This window comes from Ostrea edulis, chromosome 1, assembly GCF_947568905.1.
Source record: "Ostrea edulis chromosome 1, xbOstEdul1.1, whole genome shotgun sequence".
Taxonomy (NCBI): Eukaryota; Metazoa; Mollusca; class Bivalvia; order Ostreida; family Ostreidae; genus Ostrea; species Ostrea edulis.
The window spans coordinates 9,059,300-9,084,841 of record NC_079164.1 but is presented as its reverse complement, the minus strand read 5'-3'; the positions used below and the strand labels follow the sequence as shown (position 1 = coordinate 9,084,841).

The 25,542-nt window shown below is 36.5% G+C and overlaps 2 protein-coding genes across 2 annotated transcripts; both read left to right on the top strand.

The window, feature by feature from the left end:
* The first annotated feature begins 528 nt into the window (after positions 1–528).
* LOC130047370 (probable transport accessory protein MmpS3) lies at positions 529–16,264 on the top strand. The gene is made up of 4 exons (XM_056142133.1): positions 529–556; positions 3,082–3,231; positions 10,308–10,546; positions 11,554–16,264. Exons 1-4 carry the CDS (start codon positions 529–531, stop codon positions 11,815–11,817), a joined length of 681 nt encoding a protein of 226 aa, XP_055998108.1. The 3' UTR covers positions 11,818–16,264.
* Positions 16,265–23,027: 6,763 nt separating this feature from the next.
* Positions 23,028–25,214, top strand: LOC125666343 (uncharacterized). The gene has a single exon (XM_048899517.2). The coding sequence runs from the start codon at positions 23,028–23,030 to the stop codon at positions 25,212–25,214; it is 2,187 nt and encodes a 728-aa protein (XP_048755474.2).
* Positions 25,215–25,542: the final 328 nt, after the last annotated feature.

Here is a 25,542-nt window from a genome sequence, read left to right as displayed (position 1 = left end):
GGCGTGTTCACGAGGCTATCTCAGGACTAAGACGTGACCTAAGTATCTCTTTTCTTAAAAGAACATTGACAACCCGCTAGGTTACTTAATTTTTAAGTTGCTAAGTTTTACTACAGTTTCTAGTCTTCCGAGTTTATGGTAAGAGTTTGAATTTACTCTATTGGTAAATATTTATCTATTACATTAATTTATGAATATTTTGAAATCATTATTTTAATATAGTTAAAAGTTTGAATGATAGAATGAGAGAGAACTTAATTATTTTACATATTTTTTAGATCATTCTCCAGAATTAGGATGTCTTTTTTCTCCTACCTCATCAAGTAGAACTTGGATTTTCCTAGTCAAGGGGTGTGGGTGGGGCATAAGTTATCTGCAATAAAAAGAGCCTTCGAATGGTTTCAAAATTAAAATTCTACTCACTGAAAAATTTGGATTCCTCTTCTTACTCACGATAATACACTAATACCCACAAATCACAAATCAAATTCAGACCGGTTTGATTTGTGTCGGGAAAACGATTGTAGAATGATTGCTATCAAAGACCTTGACATGGGTACATATCGGTTCGATTTTTAAACAATCGTACACGAGTATTGCTTGGGTCAGTGGCTTTGTTATTGCTTTCATCGATGATTTTTACCGTGTTTATCAGAATTTCGATTGTAAAACATCATAAATCATATGTTCCTTACTGTGTGCATTAGGAATGTCTGAGAATATTACACAACATAAACATATATTGGGGACAACTATCCATGTCAATTAAAAGTTATTGTTCCACCATATTTTAGGTCACCTGAGTCACCCAAGTGACTGTCTTCATCTGTTGTCGCACATCTTCCGTTAACAGTTTTAGGCGAATTATGGTTACCATTTTCGATGTAAGGCTTCTTTAGGATAAGAGGAATGTAAATAGTGAAATTTATTATATAACTTCTCTGTGGGTGGGACAAAAATTGCAAACAAATGCTAAATTTGAAGAAGAAAAAATCTTCTCTATTCCCACGTGTGCATGTGGGAGAGAATCCAAATGTACGTTTATGATGTCCATTTAGCAAACCCTTTACCAAAATTTTGAAATCCATGACCTCTAAGTCGGGGTTCAGTCTTTAGGGTGGCCATATAGTGAAGATAAAATATTCTATACTCTCAGACATGTGGTGGGGGGGGGGGGGGATAAATGCATGGTTATAATGTCCATGAAGCTCTCTATCTAAATTATGAAAATCACGACCGCTTGGTCGGGAGTTCAGTCTCTAGGATGGGACCAATATCACCATTTATTAAAGATATGTTTTAAAAATCTTAAAAAAATCTTCTTATATATCACTTTCAATACATGTACAAGAAAACCTAAATGCATGATAAGTAATTTACCCTTGATATCTCGAAATCTCGGATATTTCGAAGAGTTTTTTTCCGATCTAGTTTTAGATGATGAGTCAAGTTTGACTGCCTTCAAAGGCTACAGCAATCATTTATTGTATGCACCATTGGACTTACCCCCTCCTCCACTTTGACTGTAAAAAATATGACTACACAGAAAATCAATACAAAATTTACTGCAAGTGTTTTAGAAGGCCTTTTTCTGGTATCCAATACCACGAGAGGGAGACAAATTTTTAATTTAATGTTTTAAAGCAAAGGGAATTTATTTATGTGAATGATGTGTCCAAACTTTATCTCATGATTGAAACTAATTGAATGCTTAATTGGCTCTTGTAATGTACAATAACATGTATAATGTAAATGGTGCATCTAGGTTAAAGCATCTCGTACATATTGAACAGATTAATGATTTGCAGCATTACTTTTGACTGTGAAATATATTTTAGGACTGTCAAACAGTGCTCGAGCTGGGCTTCGCCATTTTCGCCAATGGCGAATTTTTTTCAAAAATGGCGAAAAAAAATTTAAAGTGGCGAAAATCCCTTTTTGCAATAAATTGTATTTTAAAATTTTCTTTGTCAGTGACACATTATCACCTATTTGTTTATGCAGTCAGTCAAAATCTTTTTATTCAGTCAACGCGCGCGACCGGAAATCTCGCGTTGCTCCAGTGCACACAGAGCTGGTCACGAAGGCCAGATAATAGCCGCAGGTAATGTATGGCTGCAAAAAAGTCGGTGATTATGTAATAAAGTACATCGGACAGCTGTGTACCCTGCTGTGGTCAATTGTTTAACATTTAAATTCTTATTCATTATCGTGTTATCATCTCCACATTAATGTCAATTCTTAACCACAGAACCGACCGGTAATTAAATTGGCCGTATTATTGTGCATAATGTATTAGCTGCAGAACTGTAGCTCTCTGAAAAAATATTTTGACATATTTTTTCAGAGAGCTACACTTCTGCAGCTAATAATGTATATACATCAATTGTTTGTTTTTGCGGCCAAGCTCGTTAATTACAATGTTTTGATTGTGATGTGTTTGATTTCATAAACAATGCGGTCGGTCACCATTGATATGGACATAGCAATTTTAATAAATAATTTTTTTGAAGTTCTGAAGTTCGGTGCGCAACAATATAAAAATGCTAATCTCACAAGACTATGCACCCCATTCTACTTTGACACTAAACTTGTAGCTTCTGACCCTAGTCAGTCTAAAATTAAAAAAAATATCTGTTTGGCTTTACTGTCAACCCCACCTGCTCAAACATCTGATTCTGTCCAAATTGCAAAATTTTCCATACCAAAAACGGAAATTTAATAGGGAATGGTTGAGATACGACTCTAAATTCGGCTTGATGTTTTGTGACATCTCCATTTTGGGCAATGTACACAATGTTTTCACTGAGGGGTGTAGCATCATGGAGTTTATATTTATATCATTATGATTTATTATCTGATTTTTGATTTCCATAATAGAATTTATCAAACAAATCAACTTCTTATTATTTCAGAAAGAAGTGTTTAGGTATGGTAGCTGGATATGATTAAGTAATGTAACTGATTCAAAATCAGTGCAATGTAATGAATAAAATAATATAATGGAAATAATTGTAAAGCATGAGATTATTTGCGCCGCGCCGCACCCCGAAAAAGTGGCGAAAGGGAATTTTGGTCCAGTGGGAGCACTGCTGTCAAAGACCTTTTGTGGAGAGAGGGAACCAAGAGGGGCCTATATTTCTCGAGGAGATTCATTGACTTTCAGATCCAAATCAAACTTTTACAAAACAGATGATGGATTCAATCTGCTTCTGACACCATTCCAAAAAGGTTAGTAGCATGTCACGATATTCCATTCCTGCGGGGATCCGGGTTAGAATAGATCCTCAGTACCCTTTTCTTGTCGTAAGAGGCAATTAAATGGGGCGGTCCTTCGGATGAGACCACAAAAACAGAGGTCCCATGTCACAGCAGGTGTAGCACGATAAAAATCTTTCGCTGCTCAAAGGTCGTAAGCGTCGAGCATAGGCCTAAATTGTACAGCCTTTCACCAGCAATGGTGACATCTCCATATGAGAGGAAAATTCTCGGGAGGGACGTTAAACAACATAAAATGAATCAATCATCATGTTTCACAAAGATGGTACATCTGTCAACATTCCATAAAGGTTTGTACCTCACAAAGGTTAGTAAATGACAACATTCCATAAAGGTTTGTACCTCACAAAGGTTAGTGAAATGACAACATTCCATAAAGGTTTGTACCTCACAAAGGTTAGTAAAATGACAACATTCCATAAAGGTTTGTACCTCACAAAGGTTAGTAAAATGACAACATTCCATAAAGGTTTGTACCTCACAAAGTTTAGTAAAATGACAACTTTCCATAAAAGTTTGTTCCTCACAAAGGTTAGTAAAATGACAACATTCCATAAAGGTTTGTACCTCACAAAGGTTAGTAAAATGACAACATTCCTCTGATGCCGTTCCACCTGAAGCTTGATTAGATTCATTGATTGATTGATGTTTTCCGCCACACTCAACAATTTTTCAGTTATCTGGTGGCGCCCAGTTTTTATTGGTGGAAGAGAGAACCCAGATATAATGTACCTGGGAAGAGACCACCGATCTTCCAAAAGTAAACTGGGAAACTTTCTCACTTACCGGCGCAAGTGGGATTGATTAGAGATATAAGTGCTCTACCAAGCCCCTATCTTTGCTCCTCACGAAAATGTTAACAGCTGTGAAGGAGAAACTTCAAACTTACTGTGCGACTACATATGCCAGAAGTGGTGTTAATCAAATGTGGATTCTAAAAAATTCTAAAGAACTTTTAGTAAACTTGAAATCACAGAATTTTTCCCAAATCAATAGCATTAAAACCTATGACTTTTCAACACTATACACGACCATTCCTCACGATAAATTAAAGACTAGACTTTTTGACATCATAGACAGTTGCTTCTTCAACAAAAACGGAAAACGGAAATATTCATATCTAGTGATCAGTCATTCAAAAACTTACTTTGTTAAACACCACTCTGATTCCACGCACAAGTACTCTGAAGTTGAAATAAAAAACATGCTTCAGTTCCTCATTGACAATATCTTCGTGGTCTTTGGTGATCAGGTCTTCCAACAGTCTATTGGAATTCCCATGGGCACGAATTGTGCTCGTTTGTTAGCTGACCTGTTTTTATATTCATATGAAGCAGAATTTATTCAAAAACTTCTACGTAAGAAGAAAAAATCTCTCGCTGTGACCTTCAATTCGACTTTTAGATATATCGATGACGTTTTGTCTATTAACAATGATAGCTTTCATTCATATGTCGATTTGATATATCCCTGTGAGCTGGAAATAAAGGACACCACAGAGTCGTCCACTTCTGCTTCATACTTAGATATTTTATTGAAAGTAGACATTAACGGCAAACTAACAACTCAACTGTATGACAAACGGGATGATTTTAGCTTCTCCATCGTCAACTTCCCACATTTATGTAGCAATATTCCATTATCACCAGCATATGGTGTTTATATATCTCAACTGATTCGATATGCAAGAGCTTGTTCTGGGTATAGTCAGTTTTTTTAAATAGAGGTAAGCTACTGACAAACAAGTTGATGGTACAGGGATTTCAACAGTCTCGATTGAAGTCAGCATTTCGCAAATTCTATGGTCGTTATAACGATCTAGTTCGTCAATACAACCTCGCATTGGGTCAAATGCTGTATGACGTGTTTCATATCGATTGTTAAGCCGTTCTTGGCACACTGATTTTGACTGCGGATAACTCCGTTTACCTGATCAGGATATGGGGTTCACGGCGGGTGTGACCGGTCAACAGGGGATGCTTACTCCTCCTAGGCACCTGATCCCACCTCTGGTGTGTCCAGGGGTCCGTGTTTGCCCAACTATCTATTTTGTATTGCTTGTAGGAGTTATGAGATTGATCACTGTTCGTTATCTTCGCCTTGCATATACAGATGTAGATTCAGAATAGAGATATTCTGATCTGACAAATTGTGATTCGTGACAATAATTTTGGACTGGAAAGCTACTGGTGTAAAGCTTGTTGAGAGGGGGTGTTACAGGTCACATTTCCTTTGACCTTGACCTCACTTTTCCATATTTGGTGTTTAGCTCAGTTTTAAAGTCACTATTGACAATATTTTTTATGAAAACTCTTACACTGATATAAGTTAGTGGTAGCTATTCGACTGTGACATTATTTTTTTACCTTGACCTTTCCTGTGACCTTTACCTCACTATTTCCTATTTGGTGGTTAGCTCAGTTTCAAAGCAATTAATGAAGAATTTTTTGCCCCTTTCGGAATATGTCCAGGGTATATAGAAGAAGAGCAGATTGACTAGTCTAATTTCAGTTAGACTGGTGTTTTTCATATCAGTTATGATATCCATGTATATAATGAGGATCAGCATTTCATGCAAGAATTTTTTTTCTTTTGTTAGAAGTAATTTTGAATAATGATAACTTTTATATTGATAGCTAGGCAACATTTAACCAATGCAAAATTGCCCATTATATTAATTTATAGCAATTTTCTTAGAATTTTGTTAAATGTGAATAATATCTAGGTTGAAATGAATGTGTGATACTTGAATCAAAAAGTTTAAAGATAAAAACATTTTGAAAAAAGTCACATCTTTTATTAGAACATTTTACCACAGAAATAGTGCATATTGATAAGGGAGTGTTAGAAAGGTTTTCTATCTTATCTATGTGTGATATCACTTGTAAACAACTGAGATTTAAATGTTATAAAGCTTTGAGTAAATAACAATAGACAAGAGTGTTTCAAAGGTTCTGTTTATATTGTATAATTTGTGATCTAACTTGAACATGCTATGACCCTTTCTAAAGGGAGATAATCACAAAAATGCAAAATAGAGTGTGGTCATTTAAAAATCTGTTTAAGAACCACTGGGTCAGAAAAGTTCAAATTTACATGGATGCTTCCTGACATTCTGCAGATTCAAGTTTGTTAGATTCAGGGTCCCTGGGGGTATAGTGGGGCCACAATAGGGAATCAAAATTTAACATGTGAATATATAGGAAAAAAATCTTTATAAATTTTCTCAAGAACCATTTGTTCAGACAAGTTCAAAGGACTTAGTGCGTTTGGGGCCAAATTTGGCCCCGTGTTCAAATTAAAAGATATCCCCCAAAGTTCTTTAATAAGCTATATGATATTATAAAATGATTATCATATGTCCGTAAGAAGCTTTATTTTCATATAATACATACATAAATACAGTATAGTTTACGATAACTTTGTGCCATTTTGACGTTACTTTATGCGACGTCATGAACAAGAAGGCTGTGTCTTATTAATATTATTTTTTGGCAAAAATAAAAGTGCACTGATACGGCACGGTATATAATAACGAGAGGGTATGTTACATACAATGGCAGAAATGGCGAAGGTATGCACAGTGTAACGATAATTTGTCACGAATGTACATATATGACAGAAAATAACTTTATAATGTAAAACTTATACGGTTCCAATTTTGATGCACCATATGCGCATTTCGACAAATTATGTCTCCTCAGTGATGCTCAACCGAAATAACAAAATATATTAATTTATAATATTTATCCGTGTATAACACAAAGCGATGTATGATACAGGCACATAGAATAGGGAGTGCTTTCTTAACAACGTATATTTTTGTAGTAAAGATATATTTGGTGACTTCCCTTGGCCACTTTTTAAAAAATAATAGTGAATGGTAAGAATGCAGTTTCGAAGTAGTACTAATAGGAGTTATGAAATGAATTCATATATAGAAGGGAGCACCCCCCCCCCCCAACCCCAACCCCCGGAATGAAGAACTAGAAGTTAGGGAAAACGTAAACTTTAATCAATATTATATTTAATGAAAATATATTTGATGTATGTCAACCCTAACCCTCCCCCACCCCACAAATTAGGATTTTGAAGAACATGTTGGCTTTTTGTTTCACTGAATTTTACAAGTATTATTTTTAGACATAGTGAAGTCAACTTTTCCGGCTTCCCGCTCCCCCTTGAAAAAACGATCCTACATGTCTGTAATAAAATAGGTAATATACTAATATTCACGAAAGGGTAACACGTTACGAATCCTGGGGTAATTAAAAAATTATAACAATACAAATCCTGCAGATATAGGCCTAGGGCTAAATATAGTCGTATAGCACGACGGTATATGCACTGTAAAGTTAAATAAAAAGTAGATAAGAATTACATTGAAATAGCTCTACTTTAAATGAAAAAAGAAAAATATCTTCATACTACACTCTACCGGCTGAGGTAACGTAGTATGTAAGTTGACAAAATGATCTATCAACCCATCATGACGTCACTTTTGAAAAGTGACGTCTATATACCGAAATGCATTGTACATGTATAAATCGGCCTCGTGCTCTGCCAAGCATTTAGCCATATAGATTAATAAGAAATAGTAGCATTTTGTGTTTGGCAAAATATTTCATATAATGCATTTTCCATTGATTAAAAGTAATTGATATCAAAGTATTCCTAACTAGTGTACATTTCGCTTAGTTACAGGACACGGAAGTAAGATGGCATGATTAATATATAATACACAACACAAGCCTGACAAAGGAAGACATGTAAATATCGTATCGTGACATTGCCCCGTTAAATTGGTGTTAGGAATTTTATCATTTGATGCGGTGTTAGGCGAGTATTTTCTTTTGTAAACAAAATATAGGTAAACTTATGTAACAACACATATATAACAACATCCATAAATATGACATGTATTTCCATGCTGTAAAAACGCTAAAAATATGAACGTTAAAATAAGAAATAAGTATGGTCCGCACAATATCACCATTGTAATTTTTTGTATATATGAAATGCTTAACCATAAATGTTTCATGTGTGAAAATTTTAAAGTGGTGATATTATGCGGACCTATTCATATATCTTTAAAAGTGGTTAAATTTTATGAAATTTTCCGGAAATTTGTGTTCCGTACGTATTTTGGCTACGTCAATGTAGTAGAAATGTGACACATTTTCAAAGTTTCGTTTTATTTTTGAGACAAGTGTGTGTGTATCTCCGTCAGTATTTTGCAATGTAGAAGTTTGATTCAACATGTACTTCATTTTTGAATAATTCAGGGGGCCAAATATGATACCAAACGAACTTAGTTCTTTGCATGGCAGCTTTCTGACATGGTGCAGATTCATGTTTGTAAACAATCATGGCCCCAGGGGATAGATTTGAGCCCCAATAGGGGATCAAAATTTTGCATGCAAACATATAGGGAAAATTTTTAAATATGGTCCAAGATGACTCAGGTGAGCGATATGGCCCATGAGCCTCTTGTTTCCATATTGCATTACAAACGTTAGATTGGGCGGGGCATTCATATGGACATAGTTCTTGTGTATAATGGATTCTGGAGTAGTTGGGATTTTACATTTTGCGTGATGGACTCTAGAGTAATGGGGACTGAATCGGTCACCATGGGGAGTATTGTTTTGTATGAATGTTTACTAACACTTCAATTGTTAATCAGTTGATATTTTTTAAGAATTCTTTCTTTAAATCACACCATTCCATTGCTAGTTGCCACACATACAGTGTTACTGTCAGTTGTACATTCTCTGGACTTCATGGAAAGCAGAAAAACAATTTCACGTGTAGTATATTAACCTCCATTTTTATATCAAATCAAAATGCAATAATAAAAAAAATATTTATTAGGTTTTTTTCAGTAAATATTCCCTAGAAATGATGAAATCTCCTCATGGTACATCTAAAACATGTTAATAATCACTAATTTGTCACCATGCACAGAATGGTTGGAAGAATCCATTTTGTACTAATTTTGTACTTCTAATGAGTGTTGTACATGTAAGGAACCTCTCCTAAGCCTGCTGGAAAAACCTGTAAAGTTGTGATTGGTATTACTGTGTTCTTACTTCCAGTTTTCAGGGGGCCTCCTTGGCCAAGTGGTTAGAACATCGCGCTCAAAATCACACGGCCTCTTACTTCTGTCGGCGCGGGTTCGAATCCCGCTCATGCCGGGAAGTGAGAAAGTTTCACAGTTTACTTTCGGAAGGTCGGTGGTCTCTTCCCAGGTACATTGTATCTGGGTTCTCTCTTCCACCAATAAAAACTGGGCGCCACCAGATAACTGAAAAATTGTTGAGTGTGGCGGAAAACATCAATCAATCAATCCAGTTTTTATGGGTATAAAATTTTGTGTATCTGTCAGAGATACAGATTGTATGTGATTTTGTGGAGATCTGTCAGAGATACAGATTGTATGTGATTTTGTGGAGATCTGTCAGAGATACAGATTGTATGTGATTTTGTGTATCTGTCAGAGATACAATTGTATGTGATTTTGTGTATTTGTCAAAGATACAGATTGTATGTGATTTTGTGGAGATTTGTCAGAGATACAGATTGTATGTGATTTTGTGGAGATCTGTCAGAGATACAGATTGTATGTGATTTTGTGGAGATCTGTCAGAGATACAGATTGTATGTGATTTTGTATATTTGTCAGAGATACAGATTGTATGTGATTTTGTGTATCTGTCAGAGATACAGATTGTATGTGATTCTGTGTAGACCTCAGCTGCTCTGTGTCCTTTATGTAATTAATGAGCAGTAATTGTACACCGTTAATCTCGTAATTCTGTGGTTTACAAGCAGCATATGAACACTGACTGTTGACATTTCAAAGGGAAAAAACCAAAATCGCAGTGTTTTTTCATGATGTCACTACACATTTACTTTGATGGATAGAAAATCATCTTGACCTTGAAAAGTATTGCATAAATCATGAAAATATTGTCTTAACCAACCTTGAAAATATCATCTTAACCTTGAAAATATTTATTATACAGGAACATGCACAAGCTCTGAATATCGCTGTAATGCTGGGCAGTGTATAAACAGTAGAAAGAAATGTGACGGTTACCGACAGTGCGGAGAGTATGCAGACGAGTGCAAGATCACCAGAACCACCTCCTGGATTGCTGGCGTAGTTGTGGGTGTCATTGCAGTTATAGCTGTAATCGGCATAGCTGTTTTCTGCATCAGGAGACACTTTATTAATCGCCGGAGTTCTGGGGGCGTGGTCAAGGTAAAGGGGATGAAAGATCATTTATCATTATTGTGGGTGTTATCTTTATTGACTTCAGTGACTAATTGTTCCAACTTCAAAACAGACACGTCACAAACACATTTTTTACCCCCCTCAACAAGTTGTGGGGGTATACTGGAATCGGGTTGTCCATCTGTCTGTCCGTCCGTCTGTAGACGCAATGGTTTCCGGGCTTTAAAGCATTATCCTTTCCACCTACCGTCACCATATCATATATATGGACTACCCATGGGATGAAGATGTTCCCTATCGATTTTGGGGTCAAAGGTCAAGCGCACTGGACATCGAAGTAGCAATATGGTTTCTGGGCTCTAAAGCGTTATCCTTTCCACCTACCGTCACCATATCATATATATGGACTACCCATGGGATGAAGATGTTCCCTATCGATTTTGGGGTCAAAGGTCAAGCGCACTGGACATCGAAGTAGCAATATGGTTTCTGGGCTCTAAAGCGTTATCCTTTCCACCTACAGTCACCATATCATACATATGCACTACCCATGGGATGAAGATGTTCCCTATCGATTTTGGGGTCAAAAGGTCAAAGGTCACGCACACTGGACATCGAAGTAGCAATGCGGTTCGGTGTGTCATGCCATTTGTTTTTTACACTCAGAAAGAGGTAGTTTATACCTATTACCAACATCCTTTGGGAGATTGGGGTAAGCGGGGGGTATTCTTAGTGAGCATTGCTCACAGTACCTCTTGTTGTAGTTGCAATTATTGTAATGTAGCCCTCTTTATCCCCCCCCCCTCGCCAAGTAGGAGTGGGGCTACATTATTGCATCTCATTTTCTAAAATTAATTATTTTCTTTTGCATTGTATAAAATTTCCAAACTTCAGTAGTCGTTGATTGAATATTTAAGCGTGATACTATTTTGTACATCATGCCACCTATGATAATGAATTGTTTTTTGTATTGTAATGAATGTTAATGCTTGCATCTTTATCTGTAAGTAATTTATGAACTGTATGTTTTTCAGTACTCTTCTCCACCACAGCAGGTAACATCAGTACCTACATACCAACAACCAGGGGTGAATACGCCCTACCCACAGCCGGTGGTGAACCCTCCCTACCAACAGCCGGGCACCGCTCCTGGGTATTACCCCCAGGGGCCAGCACCACCTCCCCAAGGCTACCCCCCACAGAATACCGCTTACCCACCACCCTATCCTGAGCAACAACAGCCTGGTTACCCTCCAGCTACAAATCCCTATCCCTATGGAGCCCCTACTGCGCAATAATGAAGTTGTAGTTTTTGAGGTCTCTGTTGATAGACATCTCGGATGTCTTAAAGTCTTTTGTTTTTAGATGTTCATTGGTTATATGAAGAAAAAAGATCTGATTTATTCTTGCCTGTTTAGCCTGCTGAAGAGAACTATATCTTTGTGATCTTTTTGAATCAATTTGATTGGTTCATGATTATTTTTGCACGGGGGAGTTTATATAATGTTTTTGTTACACGGCTTGTGTAAGCCTCTCTCTGTATGTGAGCCCTCAAACACATGCAATATTTGTCTGAATTCAATATAGGATGTCATTATTCAAATTCATTTAGTGATGTATTACAGCAATGTGTTTCTATTCACTGATATCTTTTCAAGCATTTCCAAAAATTGATAGAGATATTAGAAATAGATTTTATGGACTACATCATAATACAGAGTACAGTCTAAAGTGTAGTCTGATTGTGGTCAAGAGTGGCTTATAGTTGTCACCGATCACATGGCTTACTTTGAATGGTTCTAAATGGTTGTTTATTTTATGATAACTATTGATATTCATCAGAGTTGATCATTTACAATGAATGATTTGATGAGGACATTGATGGTAGACACATTATCTCCATCTGTTTGTCCATAAGCCCAGTAATCAAGGTCAGGAAAAGCTGGTATTATAATGGAAAATAAGGATCCTATTACCAGTCTTGTTTGAGAATGACCCAGGAAGTGTGATGTATGATTAACCCAGAGAGTGTGGATATGATTGACCCAGGGAATATGAATATGATTAACCCAGGGAATGTGAATATGATTAATCCAGGGGAATATGAATAAGATTAATCCAGGGAGTGTGAATATGATTGCAATGTTTACAGAAAGGGAATTTTAGAAAACCCACCATGTTGATTTTTGTTGTTGATATTGTTGAATATGACTGCAGTTGGTTTTCTAAATTAAGTGAGTATCAAAGATCTTCACTCGGCAGATATCGGTGATTGTCAGATATAAATTATCTCCCTTCAGGCAGTTCCACACAAAATATTGGTGATTGTCAGATGTAAATTGTCTCCACACAAAGCATGATCAGGAGGAAAACAGCATACATCCAGTATTTACGTCGGTGGACACTCAATAGCTCACAGAAATTTATTTCAAAAATTAGTATTTATATACAAATCATTCTTGATATGATTCTCACACAAATTATCAGAGTATGTACATCAAAACAGGAGATGATTGACAGGTACTCTTAGTTAGTTTTGGGTTATTTATGATATTTAATCTATCGTATAACTGCAGGTGTGATGTTCAGTGTCAGATAACACATTGAGATTACGTTCAGATTGTTTCATTCAAAAGTTTTCAACGAAGAAAAGTGAACTAAAGAATAAATAGTGTATTGTATCCATGCTGTGATTCCAAAGAAAACCTCCCATTCTATTCCGTTTCTTCCTTTTACAGGAATGGCTTTAGAATCATCACAACATGTTCTGATACAAGTCGTATAAGTTGCACATCTGCAATGAATATTGATGCTTTGGAAACTTATGTTATGTATTTATACAGCGAAAATTGATTGTCTTTCATCTTTGCAAGTAGCCGAGTGTGTTGTGATAAATATGTGTATAAGAAAACATTTTGATTTCCGTTTCACTGTGTTCACTTGTGAGATGTTTACATATACATGTTTTGTATTGACTGACATTTTATACTAGGCATGTTTAATTTTAATGTGTTGCTTTTTTTGTTGTTAAAGGGTATATTGAAATGGTGAAAGTTGAATCAAAAACTATATATAGATATGTTGGTCATCAAAAACTATATATAGATATGTTGGTCATCAAAAACTATATATAGATATGTTGGTCATCAAAAACTATATATAGATATGTTCCTGTAGTACTACAGCTTTCCGTGTTATTGCGCCCTGTAATTCTAGTTGTTATAATATGATGATATATTCTGTTTATTACATGTACTTTGACATTGAATTTGTTGTAATAACATTGTCAGTAATAGTAAAAGCATAGTTAAAATTTAAGATTTATAATTTCCACTGACAGTTTGATAGTACCTGTACATTTATATTCAGTAGATATTTTTAATTATTTCTGTGCTTCTTTAAATGTTGACTCCCACCCCCATTTATAGATTACCTTGTGTAAGTACGTGGCTTTTTCTACAATTTACGTTTTCTTTATTCCTCTATAATGTTTGGATTCAAATCCACTTGCAGGTTGTGTGTTTTTTAAACTTTGAGAATTGTCAGAATTATATTTGATATTTTGAAGGTTTGTTTTATAGGATGAATATATTGATGGATTCAGATTGGGAAAGCTTATACACAACTTTTATCTGATTTGTCATAAACAAAAACAATGTTTGCATTTGAATCTTTGAGCAGTGATTCACTTTAATTACGTGTATTTATGTACCACCATTAATCAGAAGTTTGAAATGTCTTGTTTAACTACCGGTGAGTAGCCATGATAGGAATTGTATCCTATAAACAATTGGTCTTGTTACACTACCTGTCAGTTCTAAAGGTTGATATAAGGATAATATATACAGTTTGGATTGGTTGAAAATTTTCTTCAATAAACATTTTTCTAAATCTACTCCCCCCCCCCCCTCCCCAATATATTACAGGTAAGAAGGTTCCTAGAAATTAAGTTGATGATGTATCTCCTTAAAAGAGGAGACAAAGCATGGTGAACAACCCCACCTTTGCTTCTACAAAACTGAAATTTTAAAATTTTCCAGGACAAGACTTTTAAGGAACAAATCAAAAAGCAACAGAAATACTGATGTCACTGACATAGTCCACTTTTTTATTTGGTACATTTAGTTTCTATTGTGTTTCCCCTAGGGAATGTATAAACCCTGGGGGAATACACTCACTAGATAGGGAAACTGTGAAAGACTGATGGGAATTTCTCTAAATTTATGAAACTATCTGTCATTTTTATCTGAAATATTGCAAATAATAATATATGTTAAATGTATTTGTTTTGTATTGTTAAAAAATGTTTGGGCTACAAAAATGTTCTAAGGAATCAATATTCCGAGGAAGTGAATGTTGTAACCCTTTGGCAAAGTAAATGAAATCGAACTTTCTTGTATCTTTTCAACACATGCTGTGGAGCTAATTAATGTAAATGTATTGTGGTACAATACCTAATGTGAATGTATTGTGGTACAACACCTAATGTAAATGTATTGTGGTACAACACATGCTAATGTAAATGTATTGTGGTACAACACATGTTAATGTAGATGCATTGTGGTACTCTGGAAGATGTTGTCAGTGTATTCATAAAGTTTAGTTATTTTGTTGTTATACATGAATCTTTGTGTTTTTCAGTGTATGTGTTTATTATGGCCTCCGCAAACAAAGTTATGGCAGGGTACATATTGTATATTGTACACAGCATGCCTATCTGTCTGTAGAGAGTTTTCTTAAATCTCATACACTCTTTCTCCACCATATAAAGATGCATAACTGATATTTTTATCATAATTGGAGATTTCTGCATTTTACTTGTGTTTGACTGTTAATGTTAACATTGTGAACTCATTCCAGAGGTATAGAGAATACTCAATATCGTAGATCTGTATCAAAACAAAGCCATCACACATTTCCCCTAAGTGTAGCAGGTCTGGCATTTGTATACACTGTACTTCGCGTTGTTTGTTAGTGATGTGGTAGCAATTTAATCTTCTCTGGAAAAAAAACCCAGGGGTGGGGGTAGTATTTGGATAGCACTAGTGTGATTTAAACATGTCTGCCATCACGAGGTGTTTGTTGTGATTTGTTGTACATTTCCTACTTTTAAAAATGTTCTTCATCATAAACCACTGGAATCAACATTTTTTGTCTTTCATGAAGTAAAAATTTAGACTTCTCTATCCAACAAACATAGTTCTGTAGAATGTAGGCTAAAACAATATTGGTGAATAGTCATCTAGTACGTTTAGTGTCTTTAGAAAATGTGTACTGAAGCATTTTGACCATTTAAGATGATAGTCATTACAAAATATATGTTGCTATATTATAGCTAGGGGAGGGGCAAATATTATCGTATTTATTTTTGGGTGAAATGTTTTTGTAGCATAATTAGGCTAACCCAGATTAAAGGGGGAGGGGCAAAGATTAACGTATTTATATTTGAGTGAAATGTTTTTAGCATAATTAGGCTAACCCAGATTAAAGGGGGAGTGGCAAAGATTATCATATTTATATTAATTTGGGTGAATTTTTTTAGCATAATTAGGCTAACCTATTAATTGCTTATATCTACTCTATCAGACATCACCAGTCATTTCTCACCTGACAAATACAGTGTTTACCATGTGCATCCAGGTGAGCAGTTCAGGCTCTTGGAAGCCTCTTGTTGGATTACATTAAGTTGAATTATTTGATTATATTCTTTAGCATGCTTTTTACTCAATAAACTTTTTAATTCAATTCACGTTACTGTTTTTCATTTTAAAGATTTTTTTCAAGTTATCAATACCCTTGGAAGGCAATTGCGGATCCAGAGGGGTGGGAGTTTCGGGGTTGGAAACACCCCCCCCCCTTTCATCAGAAAAGTTTACTAAAAGAAGGTAAAGATAACGCATTTTGAGGGTAAGGTCGTCGCTTTGAAAACCAAAAATTAATGATAGAACTCCCCCTGTCAAAAATCCCTGGATCCGCCCGTGGAAGGATAGAAAAATATTGATAATAATTGATATTTGACAAAACATAGATAGTAAGGATTTTTTGACAGCGGCACAAAGGTGGTTTTTTTTTTTTCAAAATACAAATCCATAAGTAATCCTAGCTGTATATGGTCTGAACATTGGGTCGAAAAATCGCAGAAAAGTTCTTTACGAATGTGATAAAAAATGATGAGGGGAAAAATCCAACCTGAACTGAGGTGCACTAGGAGTAAGTATGGTTTGTGTTAAAATGAATGTGAAATCAACGATTTTAAATAATAATTTGAAATAACAAAATGCTGATCTTTTATAACAAATTAATAATTTGTTATAACAGATTGATAATTTGTTTTAACAAATTAATAGTTTGTTGCAACAGTTAGTAATTTGTTATAACAAGTTAGTAATTTGAAATAACAAATTAGTAATTTGTTCTAACAAATTATCAATCTGTTATGAAAAAAATATTAATTTGTTATAACAATTACTAAAAAAGATACTGCTGCGGCCCTAATTTGCTTCCGTGGAATTCAGATATTGTTTACATTGCACGTTTTGACAGGTGTGAAGCCTCCGATCATTAGACGCAGTCAAGACATTGCTGGCGAAAATCTGACATGTATTTGATGGGATAGAAAGTAAGCCATACAGATGTGACCCTCTATTGGGTTACTTCGGATCCTAGTGTAGTGATCTACATGAGCGGATCTTATTTTAATCTGGGGACAGTTTCACAAAACTATCCTTCGAATAAGATCTGTCGTAAGACCAAAATTTATCATAAGATCCATCATAGATGTTTCACAAAACTGTCAAAAGATTGTTAGAAATCTTAAGACATCCAGATACTTGTCTCAAGTCTATAGTGAAGTATGTTTTGCTAAGAGGTAGGTAGCTTATTCGGGGGAACGTGGTTTCGGGGACTGAAACAAAGTATTTAAGAAATGAAGCTAATTTTGACCTATGTTATAGGAGGCGGGTTATAAGAAGTGTAAACTGCACCAAGTTACAATATATCGTATAACATAGGTCAAAATTAGCTTCATTTCTTATAATTTAATGCAAAAACACAAAACTAACTCATTTGTAAAGTTTCCAATTTGTTTTAATTGGAAACGACCCCTTTTGCAAATGACAGTTTAAAATACCCGCGCATTAATATCACACCTTTATCATGTTCCCATAGCAAGTTATATTAATAATGTATGTTCCTCCATCAGTCTCAGCCAATCAAATTGCGCGTTACAAGTAAAATGGACTTGAATTATTAGACTATGGAGGATGTGGATATCAGTGATGAGCTTCGTATACCACGACATGTGATCTTTATGATGAATTTAATATTTGTTTAGAATATCCCATAGACAACCTTTTCCTACTGTCACAGCTTAGAAAGGTCCACTTTTTCTTCATTTTTTCCCCCTCGACCGGACATAATCTATTAAATTTACAGCAATGACTCTAGAAGTGATTTCATAGCATTGGAACTGTAGTTTTGTTTTCTCCACCTCTTCAAACAATACTGATATCTCAGCAGCTAAAAATTATGGACGTCGTTTTATTGGCATTTTAAGGTAGCTCACTACACTAAAGCTTATACTCTGTATGACACCACGTCACAGATGGCGATTTAAATGTTTTGTGAAATAATTTGTATCGATCGTAGTTCAGTGGTTAAAGCACTGGACTAGTGGACCACAGATCTCGATTTCAAATCTTCCAGAGTCTTTATTCATATGTGTTGAAATATTTTCTATTTGAAAATCATGTTTTATCCAAATTTGAATATTTTGGCATATATACTTATTGTATATCATCATATCTTTTATAATTAAATCAATTCGTACTGATTTGAGAAACTATATCTGAGTGTAGTGAGCCACCTTCAATCTTTTGACACCGATTTTTCTGAGCGCATGCGCACGAGCTTCTTAGCTGCTATGTGGTCACAAGTAAACGCATTCAAATACCACGTATAATATACGCTTCTGTGAATGCAATCCTTTAGCGTACAAGATAACATACACAGCTATGGTGTAATTAAGGCATGCAAGCTTGTCGGGCAGCCGGCGTTTAATAACTTTACAACAACTATACTACATGGTAAATGACTTGAACAAGTTTTATGCAAGAACTGGTGTGAAGAGTTATCGTTATTTGTTAAAATATTTCCCTTTTTTTTTATATTGCATTATCTTTCTTTACGACTTAGACTTCAAACCCGTTTAGAGTTACCATTCTTAATTCGAGCACGTACTTCCTGTTTACCTGTGAGTGTGTTTCACGCATCGGTCGATTGTTCCAATCATTCATTTTCTAGTTAGAGATAGCACACACTGTAAGTAGTCTTTTGCAGTTCATTATCATGATTCTCTTAGCTTTTGAATACATATTTACTTTATTTTGGTTTGTTAGCTATTCTTGTATATTATATTTAGAAGTGGCATACATCTGAATATTTTCTATGGAACGCCGTTAGTGTCATATGTATCTTTCACATAAATATACGCACTTAACAATTTTTTCTACGGAAACAAGTTTGTGATAAAATTAAATCCAAATTTTGACTATTTTCTTTTTGTAACATTTCTTAAGTTTATTTTTGATTATTTATTTATTCATTTGTAATTTAACAGTATATTTATTACTCCATTTGCTTGTTTCAGTCTTTTGCCACACATGAAGTACATAATAAAGACTACGCACCGTCCTATTGTGTCTTTGGTTATACTATCTGCAAAAGTAATGGCAGAATAGTAAAAGAAGTGTTCTTATCAAGATGTCTGACGCAGAAGACCGGCTAAGCAGAATGAGAACTCTAACAAAGAAAGGACGAGAGTTTTTCTACAGTAAACTAGAGTCTTACGTTTGGGAAGTCGATAAGTCCTGGAAGGAGTTTGAAGACATTCTAGTGAATTTCGATGAATCTTCCACATACATTAAATACCTCCGAAAAATTTAGACAGATCTAGAGAAGGCAAAAAAGCATTATGTCATAGATACAGATGTACTGTTTTCCTTTTTTAATCGTTCTCACACGGAAGAGAGTGAAGTGGAAATGGAGAAACATTTAGTGAAAAATGAAAGATGTCATACAGTGATGGATAATTTCAGGGAAAAGATTAAAAATCTACTTCTTGATGCGGCTGAATTACTTTCCGAAAGATATGAAACTAGATCCGAAGCTACCATTTCTAACCGACACAGCAGTATAAAATCGGAATTGAGGAAAAAACGCATGCAAGCCAAAGCTCAACAGACACGACTCGCCTTTGCCGAAAAACAAACAGAACTACAAAAGGAAAAGAATTTACTTGAAGCAAAATTAGATCTTCTTGAGCAACAAAAGGAAGTAGCTACCTTGGAGGCGGAGATCCAGGTGCTAGAAGATAATGATTCGTCGCGTGGGCTAGAATACTCTCCATCGAGATATACAGAACTAAAGGTGTCTTCAAAAGAGAAATTTACAGCTGACTTTGTAAATGGACAAACACGTTTCAGTGATGTTGAAAGTAAACAAGAAAAGAAAATTGACATTCATGATAACATCCTATCACCACCTAGACGTGAACCGTTGAATCCGTATGCATCCGAATTCAGACCATGTTCACAGACTTAACGCAATTTCTTCTGAAGAAAGATCTTCTTCTTTCCCGTTTTAGTTCCTTCAATGATCGACCAGAAACATATGAAACCTGGAAAGCCACCATTAAAAACATCACTAAAGAGCTGAATGTGACGCCATTTGAAGAAATGGATTTATTGGTGAAATGGTTGGGACCCGAATCACGAAAGTTTGCCAGCAGTATGAGAGCTTCAAATATCAACAACCCATTCACAGGATTACGTCGAATATGGGATCGCCTTGAAGAGAGATATGGCAGACCCGAAATGATAGAAACTGCCTTGAAGCAAAAACTGGATAGTTTCCCCCAAAATTTCATCCAAAAAGCCAAAGAAACTGTACGATCTCTTAGATATTCTTACAGAAATTGAGTCTGTCAAAGAAAATCCGACATATGCGATTCTTCTCTCATATTTCGACTCATCGTCTGGAGTTATTCCCATCATCAATAAGCTCCCTCATGGACTGCAAGAGAAGTGGGTTTCCCAAGCTGCCAGATACAAGAAACAGTTTAATGTTCCTTTTCCACCTTTTGGATTCTTAGTCAACTTCATCCGAGAGCTCAGCACGATGAAAAATGATCCAGCTCTTCAATATGAATGTTCAGAATCATCTTCTACATCGAAAAAACGACAACAAGAAAGTAAAGGAACTACAGGATCTCTTTCTGTTCATAGCCGTAAAACGGAGTTAGCAGGGAAAGACGAAGAAAACAAAACTAACACTAATTCAAGATGTCCAATACACAAAGCGGATCATACATTGCATGCATGCAGAGCTTTCCGTGCGAAACCGCTCCAAGAACGAAAGGATATTCTTCGTGAGCATGGATTTTGTTACAAGTGCTGTATGTCCAAGCACCTTTCTAGAAATTGTAAGGCGACCATTAAATGTGATATATGTGGAAATAAGCGTCATGCGACAGCCATGCACCCCAATCAAGGGCCCAGCAATGCGACAATCAGCGTCAGCACAGTTGCAGATGGCGAGGAGAGGAAATTACCAACAAAATCAACAGTGGATAGTAAATGTACTAAACTCTGTGAACAAACACTCAGTGGACGCTCTTGTGCAAAAGTTGTTCCCGTACGAGTGTATCCTTTAGGAAATAAAGATAGCGCTGTCCGGATGTACGCCATTATAGACGAGCAGAGCAATAGAACACTAGCCAGATCAGAATTCTTCAATCTTTTCGACACGCACAATGAAACCCAAACGTACACATTGTTCTCATGCAGCGGACGTTCTATCTGTAGTGAAGAAGAGCATGTGGTTTTGTTACTATTGATGGCATCTATCAGCTAAACCTTCCAACTGTCATAGAATGCGATGATATACCGAACAACAGACAGGAAATTCCAACACCAGAAGTGGCAAATGCATATCCTCATTTGTCAGAAATTGCTAGTGAACTACACCCTCTTGAGATCGATATGGAAATTCTTCTCTTAATTGGACGTGATCTTGGAGATGCGCACCATATTATTGAGCAAAGAATAGGCCCATCAAAGTCACCATATGCGCAGAAACTTGGTCTTGGATGGTTTGCCATCGGAGAGGTGTGTCTAGGCAGAACTCACAGACCAGAGATTGTTATCGCAAACAAAGTAACTATTTTACCAAACGGTAGAACTACTGTATGTGATCCGTGTACAAGTAACATCGCTGTTAAGGAAATACCATGCATTCCTGAAACAGATCTTATTGGAGACTCTGTATTTCATACAACTGAATACGATGACCAACCTGGACTATCCATAGATGATAGATTGTTTTTGTCTATGATGGATCGAGAGCTCTATCGAAATGACAGTGGACAATGGGTTGCACCGTTACCGTTCAAGGAACCAAGACGGAGACTCCCAGATAACAAGCAACTAGCTGTTAAAAGAGCTCATATTTTGGACGTGAATCTAAAGAGAAACCCAGAAAAATGTCTGCATGCCACCACATTTATGCAGCAGATAATTGATTCTGGTCATGCTGAACGTGCACCACCAGTCAATGAAAGGGAGGAGTTCTGGTACTTACCTATTTTCAGTGTGTACCATTCCAAAAAGCCAAATCAGATCAGAATGGTTTTTGACTCGTCCGCTCAGTTTAATGGTGTTTCATTGAACAATGTCTTGCTCTCTGGACCCGATCTTACAAATAGCTTACTTGGAGTGTTGATGCGATTTAGAGTTGAAAAAATAGGTATCATGGCGGACATCCAGCAGATGTTCCATTGCTTCAAAGTAAAGGAAGACCATAGGAACTACTTGCGATTTCTGTGGTATGAAGATAACAACCCTCAAAAAGAGTTAGTGGACTATAGGATGTGCGTTCATGTGTTTGGTAACAGCCCCTCACCTGCTGTTGCCACATATGGCTTGCGAAGAACTGCACAAAATGCGAAACTACATTTTGACATGATGCTCGTAGCTTTGTAGAGCATAATTTCTACGTGGATGATGGCCTTGTCTCCCTACCATCAGTCAAGCAAGCAGTGAGTTTGATGAAGAGGACACAACAAGCCTTGATTCAAGAAGGTGGACTACGATTACACAAAATTGTATCAAACAACAGCGACGTAATGAACAGTTTTCCTTTAGAAGACCTTGCAAAAGATCTAATGTCTTTAGATCTCACAACAGATGTGCTCCCTATCCAGCGACGTTTGGGGATGAGTTGGGATTTAAAATCCGATTCGTTTACATTCAGAATCTCAGCTGATGAAAAACCATTTACACGTCGTGGGTAACTTTCAACCTTGAATAGCTTCTACGATCCTCTAGGATTTTTAGCTCCTGTTCTTATCAAAAGCAAGTTGCTTTGGAGAAAACTGAATGCTGAAACAACTGATTGGGACCAGGTCTTACCCAAAGAATATGAAAAACAATGGACTGATTGGAAAGAACAGATGCAAAGCCTTGAGACTTTGTATATTCCTCGACAGTATACTACTTTGCCGTTAACCTGTTCCATCAGACGAGAAGTGCATCTTTTTACTGATGCTTCTGAGGAAGCGATTGCTGCAGTTGCCTATATCAAATTAACGGACGCCGATGGCAACCAACAACAAGGTTTCTTACTTGGAAAGGCTAAAGTTGCTCCTAAGAGTGCTGTGACAATACCACGCTTAGATTTATGTGCAGCAGTTCTTGGCATTGAAATCGCCAATATCATAAAGAAACAAATGAGTATCCCAACAGACGAATTTCACTTCCATACAGATAGCAAAGTGGTACTCGGCTACATCTGTAACAACACTAGACGGTTTTACACTTACGTAAGCAACAGAGTGGAAAAAATTCGTAAAGCTTCTGTCCCAGAACAATGGAATTATGTTCCATCTGAATATAACCCAGCTGATGAAGCAACCAGGTCATCATCAAACAGAATTCTGACAGACACCACATGGCTCAAAGGACCAACCCGCTGGTTTACCAAACGTTTAGATCCAGATGATACGGAATATTCTGAACCAGAGAACCTTGGTCCAAATTATAAACTTGTGAATTCAGAGTTGGATAAAGAAATTAGACCAGTGATATCAGACATCAAATCATGCGTAGATCTGACAACTTTTGTATCTGGATTCAAAAATTACTCAACTTGGAAAGGCTTGGTTGGAGGAATAGCTCATCTGAAACACATCGCCAGAAGCTGGAGTGGGCAACCGCCATGTAAAGGCTGGCATGCTTGTTCTAAAGCTAAAGATATACATCTTCTACAGGAAGCTGAAAAAGTGATCACCAGGGAAGTCCAGAAGGAAAGTTTTACTGAAGAAATTGAACAATTACAAACAGGACAACCAATCAAAAAAGGGAGTACCATATTGAAACTCAATCCTTTCATCGATTCGGATGGTATCTTGCGTATTGGAGGCAGGCTCAACAAGGCTTCCCTTGATGTTACAGCAAAGAATCCAATCATCATATCGGGTAAACATCACATTGCAAAATTGATTATACGACACTACCATGACCTCATGAAACATCAAGGACGTCATTACACAGAGGGGGCGGTACGAGCTGCAGGTTTTTGGATAATTGGTGGAAAGCGCCAAGTGTCATCCATCAATTTTCACTGTGTGATCTGTAGAAAGCTGAGACGGTGTGTAGAGCATCAGATAATGGCAGATTTGCCAAAGGACCGTTTAACACCAGGTCCTCCATTTTCAAGCGTTGGTGTCGACACATTTGGACCATGGCAAATAGTCACCCGTCGCACCAGAGGAGGTCAAGCCCATGGAAAACGTTGGGCAATTATGTTTTCATGCCTTACCTCTCGTGCTGTACACATGGAAGTGATCGAATATATGACCTCATCTTCATTCATCAACGCTTTAAGGAGGTTCATTGCCATCAGAGGACATGTAAAGGGATTTCGATCCGATCGAGGGACAAATTTTATCGGATCAACAGAACACCTAGGGGTAGATGTCATCAACATTGAAGATGGACCTATCAAGATATTTCTCCTCGATCAAAGATCAGTATGGATCTTCAATCCACCTCATGCTTCGCACATGGGCGGAGCATGGGAACGCATGATATGCCTGACACGACGCATACTGGATACCATGTCGATGGACAAAGCAGTCAAGGCATTAACCCATGAAATACTCACCACCTTTCTTGCAGAGGCTAGCGCAATCATCAACTCGCGACCACTGGTACCTACCTCATCAGATCCTGAATACCCTCTGATCCTTACACCCTATACACTTCTTACCCTTCAAACAGACAAGGGAGGGGAACCTCTTGGACCTTTCAGTGAAAAAGATGCATACACGGCCCAATGGAAAAGAGCTCAACATTTAGCTGATATATTTTGGCAACGTTGGAGAAAAGAATATCTCGTAACCCTACAAAATCGGAAACGATGGCCAACAAACCAGAGAAACATAACTGTTCGTGATGTTGTTCTTCTGAAAGATGACGGTGCTCATCGTTGCGACTGGAAAATGGCTGTAGTTGAACGTACATTTCCTAGCCATTCAGACAAAAGAGTACGTACCGTGGAGTTACGTGTGATTCGAGATGGACAAGCTGTGTATTATACTCGTCCTGTTACAGAACTGGTTCTTTTGTTACCCGTGTGAACATCATGACATTTTGATTTGCATATGTATTTCCTTTGAATTATTGAAATTCTTTACAAGAGACATATAGTGATATCTCCCGATATCAGACGGGGAGTGTGAAGAGTTATCGTTATTTGTTAAAATATTTCCCTTTTTTTATATTGAATTATCTTTCTTTACGACTTGGACTTCAAACCCGTTTAGAGTTACCATTCTTAATTCGAGCACGTACTTCCTGTTTACCTGTGAGTGTGTTTCACGCATCGGTCGACTGTTCCAATCATTCATTTTCTACTTAGAGATAGCACACACTGTAAGTAGTCTTTTGCAGTTCATTATCATGATT

What these genes read in the sequence shown, in the direction of transcription:
- LOC125666343 (XM_048899517.2), top strand. Translation starts at nt 23,028, where the DNA reads ATGCAAAGCCTTGAGACTTTGTATATTCCTCGACAGTATACTACTTTG.
- LOC130047370 (XM_056142133.1), top strand. Translation starts at nt 529, where the DNA reads ATGATTGCTATCAAAGACCTTGACATGG. An exon ending in TATCAAAGACCTTGACATGG is followed by an intron (nt 557 to 3,081) that starts GTACATATCGGT and finishes ATTTTGGTCCAG; the next exon opens with TGGGAGCACTGCTGTCAAAG. An exon ending in TCTGACACCATTCCAAAAAG is followed by an intron (nt 3,232 to 10,307) that starts GTTAGTAGCATG and finishes TTTATTATACAG; the next exon opens with GAACATGCACAAGCTCTGAA.